This window comes from Sinocyclocheilus grahami, unplaced genomic scaffold (assembly GCF_001515645.1).
Source record: "Sinocyclocheilus grahami isolate Dianchi unplaced genomic scaffold, SAMN03320097.WGS_v1.1 scaffold1870.1, whole genome shotgun sequence".
Lineage (NCBI taxonomy): Eukaryota > Metazoa > Chordata > Actinopteri > Cypriniformes > Cyprinidae > Sinocyclocheilus > Sinocyclocheilus grahami.
In genome coordinates this window covers 21,951-28,349 of record NW_015507049.1, presented here as the reverse complement: position 1 = coordinate 28,349, position 6,399 = coordinate 21,951, and the positions used below count along the sequence as shown (strand labels likewise).

General features: G+C 51.2%; 3 protein-coding genes across 8 annotated transcripts in view; 1 reads left to right on the top strand and 2 right to left on the bottom strand.

Moving 5' to 3' along the window:
• Nucleotides 1-1,778, bottom strand: part of klhdc2 (kelch domain containing 2) — a 9,496-nt gene extending 7,718 nt beyond the window's left edge. Inside the window, exon 1 of the mRNA XM_016259567.1 lies at nucleotides 1,760-1,778. The gene's annotated coding sequence lies outside the window, so the exon portion shown is untranslated. The remainder of the gene's footprint in view (nucleotides 1-1,759) is intronic.
• The window catches only part of LOC107573111 (leucine-rich repeat protein 1), a 7,754-nt gene extending 4,344 nt beyond the window's left edge, over nucleotides 1-3,410 (top strand). For all 5 annotated transcript variants that reach the window (XM_016259559.1, XM_016259557.1, XM_016259558.1 and 2 more), the window contains exons 3-5: nucleotides 1,535-1,633; nucleotides 2,154-2,881; nucleotides 2,972-3,410. In XM_016259559.1, the coding sequence (XP_016115045.1) occupies nucleotides 1,535-1,633; nucleotides 2,154-2,881; nucleotides 2,972-3,227 (1,083 nt within the window). In that variant the 3' untranslated portion in view covers nucleotides 3,228-3,410. The remainder of the gene's footprint in view (nucleotides 1-1,534; nucleotides 1,634-2,153; nucleotides 2,882-2,971) is intronic.
• A 14-nt stretch (nucleotides 3,411-3,424) lies between these two features.
• On the bottom strand, nucleotides 3,425-5,853 carry dnaaf2 (dynein axonemal assembly factor 2). Of its 2 annotated transcripts, none has more exons than XM_016259553.1 (2): nucleotides 4,228-5,853; nucleotides 3,425-4,087 (listed from the first exon to the last, which is right to left on the bottom strand). In XM_016259553.1, the coding sequence occupies exons 1-2, from the start codon at nucleotides 5,524-5,526 to the stop codon at nucleotides 3,665-3,667; spliced, it is 1,722 nt and encodes a 573-aa protein (XP_016115039.1). In that variant the 5' UTR covers nucleotides 5,527-5,853; the 3' UTR covers nucleotides 3,425-3,664. The 2 variants fall into 2 exon arrangements, with proteins under 2 accessions (XP_016115039.1, XP_016115040.1); XM_016259554.1 differs by having other exon boundaries at nucleotides 3,428-4,084.
• Between the last annotated feature and the right edge of the window lie 546 nt (nucleotides 5,854-6,399).

Here is a 6,399-nt window from a genome sequence, read left to right as displayed (position 1 = left end):
CTCTCACTCTCACACACACTCTCACTCTCACTCACACTCTCTCACTCTCATTCACACACACTCACACACTCTCTCTCACTCTCATTCACACACTCACACACTCTCACTCACACACACTCTCACACTCACACACTCTCTCTCTCTCTCATTCACACACACTCACACTCTCTCTCACTCTCTCTCACACACACACACACACACACACACACTCACACACACACACACACTCACACTCACACACTCTCTCTCACTCACACACTCACTCACACACACTCACTCTCTCTCTCACACACTCACTCTCTCTCACTCACACACTCACTCACACACACTCACTCTCTCTCTCACACACTCACTCTCTCTCACTCACACACTCACTCACACACACTCACTCTCTCTCTCACACACTCACTCTCTCTCACTCACACACTCACTCACACACACTCACTCTCTCTCTCACACACTCACTCTCTCTCACTCACACACTCACTCACACACACTCACTCTCTCTCTCACACACTCACTCTCTCTCACTCACACACTCACTCACACACACTCACTCTCTCTCTCACACACTCACTCTCTCTCACTCACACACTCACTCACACACACTCACTCTCTCTCTCACACACTCACTCTCTCTCACTCACACACTCACTCACACACACTCACTCTCTCTCTCACACACTCACTCTCTCTCACTCACACACTCACTCACACACACTCACTCTCTCTCTCACACACTCACTCTCTCTCACTCACACACTCACTCACACACACTCACACTCACACACTCTCTCTCACTCTCACTCTCACACACACTCTCACTCTCACTCACACTCTCTCACTCTCACTCACACACACTCACACACTCTCTCTCACTCTCACTCACACACTCACTCACACACACTCACACTCACACACTCTCTCTCACTCTCACTCTCACACACACTCTCACTCTCACTCACACTCTCTCACTCTCACTCACACACACTCACACACTCTCTCTCACTCTCATTCACACACTCTCTCACTCATTCTCACACACTCTCTCTCACTCATTCACACACTCACACACTCTCTCTCACTCTCACTCACTCTCTCTCACACTCACTCTCTCTCACACACACTCTCATTCACACACACACACACACTCACACACACTCACTCACACACACACACTCACTCACACACACTCTCTCACTCTCACTCACACACACTCTCTCTCACTCTCTCTCTCTCTCACACACACTCACACACACTCTCACTCTCGGCTGCTGCGGCAGATATCGATCAGCTGCTGACTCTGTGTGTGTGTGTGTGTGTGTGTGTGTGTGTTTCTCTGCAGCTGAAGGACAACATCGAGAAGTTCTTCAGCTGGTTCGTGGAGGAGCCACTCACACACTCTCTCTCTCTCTCTCACACACACTCACACACTCTCTCTCACTCTCTCTCTCACACACACTCACTCTCACTCTCGGCTGCTGCGGCAGATATCGATCAGCTGCTGACTCTGTGTGTGTGTGTTTCTCTGCAGCTGAAGGACAACATCGAGAAGTTCTTCAGCTGGTTCGTGGAGGAGGGCAAAGCCACGGTTCGGCTGAAGGAGCCTGCGATAGACATCTGTCTGAGTAAAGTAAACACGAGCTTTCAGTGCTCTGTCGGAGTCAGCTACTTTCTAAAATCATGGGAATCCCATTTAAAGTTTTCTTTCATAGCTAGAGCAAGCATCTCTGCCAGTCTTTAGCTGCAGATATAATACCATTATAATCTAGACCAGGGGTGCCCAAACTCGGTCCTGCAGGGTTCAGCTCCAAGTTTCCATTAGCTGCTTCAGGTGGGTTTAAGTTTGGCCACCCCTGATCTAGACTGATATCTACTTTTTTGTCACTGTGCTGATTCCTGCTTTACTTAAGCTGTTTATTACGTTTTTACTTTACGGATAGGTGATCATATTGTGTCAGTATCAAGTTTAAACTCGATATCTGCGGGTGATTCGCAGCAGCCTGACCTGTTTCTCAGATGTCGGGGGAATATCTGCTGCCGTCGCTCTAGTTCCTGCACAGACCTGGTTTTGCATAAATAGAATATTGATGCTATTAAAAAGCTGAAGATACGGACGTGTCCATGATTGTGTGTGTGTGTGTGTGTGTCAGGCCGACAGCAGCAGCTTGAAGAGCTTCCTCTCCGCCGCTCGGCTGGCTCACAGAGGAAGTGACACGGACTCGCTCCCGCTGTCGTCCCTCGGCCCGGCCCGTGCTCGCGATGTGGAGAAACCCAAGAAGAAGCTCAGCATTCTGTCCAAGAAGGACTATCCGCTCACGTCCAGCTTCCCGCACTCTCTGGAGCAGCTGCAGGTGTCGTACTGCAGACTGACCCGTGTGGACCTGCGCATGCTGTCGCTGCGAGCGCTGCGCCGGCTGGACCTCAGCAACAACCACATCAAGAAGCTGCCCTCCACCATCGGCGACCTGAGCTGCCTCGCCGAGCTGATTCTCCACAACAACCACCTGGAGAGCTTCAGCGACGGCCTGTGCTCCTCGAGCCTGCAGACGTCACTCCAGCATCTGGACCTGAGTCAGAACCAGCTGCAGGTCCTGCCCGCTCGCTTCTGTCAGCTGCAGCAGCTGGTCAACCTCAAGCTGGACCAGAACAAGCTCCTGCGGCTGCCTTTCCACATCGGCCGGCTCTCCAAGCTGCGCTTCCTGTCCGCCGCTCACAACCAGCTCACCGTACTTCCTGCCAGCTTCAGAAAGCTGTGCCTGGAGAACCTGGACCTGTTTGAAAACCCGTTTACTCAAGCCAACGCTCTGGAGCACACGATTCGGCTCACGTTCCCGCTGAGGCTGCAGGAGCTAGCGTCCCGCGCCGTGGTGGAGCTCAGGTGAGGCCCGTTCCGCTGCTTTGACAGACGCCAGTCTGCTGATGTCCCGCTGTGTTGCTAACGCTGTTCTTGTCTTGTTCTCCGTGGCAGAATCCCACACGGCCCTCACTCCGTGCCGCTGCACCTGTGTCACGAGCTGGATTTCTCTAAAGCCTGCGACTGCGGCCGGGCCTGTGTGGACTCCTACATCCAGACGGCCGTCAGCTTCAACCTGCACCTGGTGTCTCACACCGTAGTGTTAGTGGACAACATGGGCGGCACCGAGGCTCCGGTGCAGAAGCACTTCTGCTCGCTCGTGTGTTACTGTGAGTTCATGGACAGCTGCGTGCAGCACGATCTGAGATGACGACGCGAGGATCGCGCTCTCGTGTGGTTTAGTGACGATGTATGAGCGTCACAAGCGAGCACTGCTCGGTGTTTCAGTGTTTGTTCTCTTTTAGCTCGATGTTTGAGGGTTTGTTCACTGGGCAGTTTTGTGCAAAAGACCTTTAAACTCCAGCATCACAACATATATTTTGTGAAATAAATAAAAGTCATTAAAACAAAAGTTTGAGCTGTCAAAGAAATGATTGAATGATTTCACATTTCTTTTATTTCAATCAAGCTTTATTTCATTTCCACCCTCAAAAGGTCAATCTCTGGTTTAAGTAGATTTCTGAACAAAACAGAACAAAGATTTTTATTTTACTCTACATTTAAACATTCAACTCGAGTGAACTAAAATGAAAACTAAATATATGACGCGTCATGCCTATAAAACCCTAATAATGTGATATCACACTATCAGCTAAGGTCCAAATCAGACCACAGAGAGTTCTGGAAGCACAAGGCGGCCGAGGTCTTGTGAGTGCCAATGAAGCCGTGTCTGCCGTCGGGCTCGCTCTCTCTCGGGATGACACCGTCAGCAGCCGCTGGTTCCTCCGATCGCTCCGTTGTGCTCTCGTGGTCCTCTGAGGAACGTCTCGTCTTTGGCTCCGTGTCCTGAGAAGAGCTCCGATCCTCCTCGTGATTCAGCTGCTGGTTTATTAGTGCATTATTATCTGTCGTCAGCGGCTGGTGTGGAACTGATGCATTAGCGTCACTCGCTGTGTCCGACTCCAACGCCTGTGTGTGTTCTGTCTCCAGGGCGCCGCTCACTTCATGGATGTCTTCATCTCGACCGTTTGCCGTCGTGCGGGTTTGGATTTCTGCTTCGCTGGAAAACTTCTACAGAACAAGAGTAACAATTACACATTAGTATCAGTAATATCTGTAGTACATCACATCCACTGCATTACTCGTGAATTTGATAGCTTGATATTAAATGCACATAGATGAAAGTCTCATATAAGAGCTCAGTCACGTACTGTATTTGATGAAGAGTCGACTTCATTGTTCATTTCTACAGAGTAGATGAGATGTGAATGATCTGGTTCCTGCGGTTCTGTTCGGTTCACAGCTGGATTGACCTGTGTCTGTGGTTCTGTCGTTAAATCGATTATCTGAGGTTCAGATGCGAAAGGAAAGCCGGTTTCTGGCTCATGCTGTAGTCCAGCCGTGTCGCATGCTGAGGTCTCAGGAACCTGATCTGCTGCATCATCCTCATCCTCACCGCTACTCTTCATCTCATCACATCTGATCTGGTGTAATGCTGTGCTCCTCGCTGGCTGAACGGGAAGAGTGATCGTCAGCTGTTTCTTCGTTTTGTTGAACTTGGCGTCTCCTTTATCTTCATCCACAGGGTACGAGAGCGGAAGATCTAGTTTATACGCTGGTTTCTGAGAGTCCAGGACGAGCCGGCGCTCCTGCACGCTCACCTCAGCGTCCTGCGCGGATCCCAGCAGCGGTAGATCAACCGTGATGATGATCTCTCTGGGTCGGGCCCCGGGCCCCGAGTCTCTGGAGCACCTGTAATCCTGCAGATCGACGACTGACCGGTACTTTACGGTGTAATGTGGTTTTGTGGGCTGATTGGATGATGAAGATCTTGAGTCCCCAGGATCTGGAGGAGCGGCGCAGGAGGCCCCTGGTTCTGGTTCCGGATCACTGCTGCCCTGCTGCGGCTCTCCAGGAATCGGCCTGCGGATCACAGCCGCCTGAGGAACACCTTTATACTTCATCTTCAGCTGCTTTACACTGCTTGAGTCCAGCGGGACGTGGAACGCGTCCTGGACGCCTCGGACGGCGGTGCTGTGCAGGAGCTCCAGCAGTCTCGCGCTGTGCTCCGCCGCCTGCAGCGCGTCGGGGTGGAAAATGACGTCATAGACCACGCAGCTGCGCCCGGCGGCGTCTCGGTCCGGTCTGCCCGGTGTCAGGCTGAACGGTAGACGCCAGTTGTAGCCCGCCTCTCCGTCTCGGCCCGTGGCCGCTTCGCACGAGGGTTTATCGATCAGCTGATCGGAGCAGATATTGATGAAGAGCTTGTCGCGTGCGCCGCGGGTTTTCAGCACGTGATGAGCTTCAGGGTGGATGAACTGCACGCTCGTGCCTCTGTCCTTCTCCAGCTGCGTGATCTCCTCCTCGTATCTTCTCCTGTTCTCGGGGTTTGAGATCTCGGCCGCATACTCGTTCAGTAGCTCGCGGAACTTCTCGTCTTTTAGAGCTTCGCCGAATCGATTTAGTTCGTCACGTGTCAAATTCATTTCTTCGAGTTTGCTAAAATCCATTGTGAGCCGTTAACTGTAAGTGACTAGTTTCCGAAGACCACAGTATTGATCTCTCCTCGCTGAACTGCGCGAGTAACGAGGACTCGGTAACCATAGCAACCTGCTACAGTAGCCGGGAGCGCGCACGCTGGCCAGACGCTCTTCGCGTGAGCGCGCCGCTCGCTAATCTAAGGGAACTGGTTTCTGCTTCCAGAGACACACCTGTCCTCACACCTGTCCTCACACCTGAGCATCACACCTGAGCATCACACCTGTCCTCACACCTGTCCTCACACCTGTGCATCATCAGCTGACCATCACACCTGTGCATCACACCTGTGCATCATCAGCTGACCAGAACGGGAAGAGGCCAGTCCTTTAAGATTTCATTTATATCGTTCCCAGAAGGAAACACAAGCTACATTTGCATTAGGTTATAAACACATGTTTCAGCACTTATACACAAAACAGTCAAATAAATATCGTTTCAAATCTTGAATGTAGATCATTAAACAAACCTTTTTCAGATGTGCAGTATTTTATTTTAAAGGTGACGTATCATGAAAATCGGACTCTTCCAGGTTGTAAGTGCTATAATCAGGTCCCCGGTGCATCTAGAAACCAAGCAAACCTGAACAAGATGAACCCAGTAACTTAGTTTTGGGAAGCCTTTTTCTGCAAGCGTCTGAGAAAACCAGCGCGTCTGATGACGAGGCTCTCATTATAATATCACCGCCCCTTAATCTGCACGTGCCACCGGCGTTGTGTGTTTGCAAGCGACAGCAGTGTAGCAGCTCTAATGCCACGGAGAGAGTTTGAGAAAGCATGCTAACTGTTCTGTGTTTAGCTGCACAGACGAGCACAGAACACTGTTTAGAGTCCCAGCCTCAGAGA

Coding starts and splice junctions, on each gene's coding strand:
- dnaaf2 (XM_016259553.1), bottom strand. CDS start 5,526: ATGGATTTTAGCAAACTCGAAGAAATGAATTTGACACGTGACGAACTA. Junction 4,088..4,227: donor TCGACTCTTCATCAAATACA/GTACGTGACTGA, acceptor CTTGTTCTGTAG/AAGTTTTCCAGCGAAGCAGA.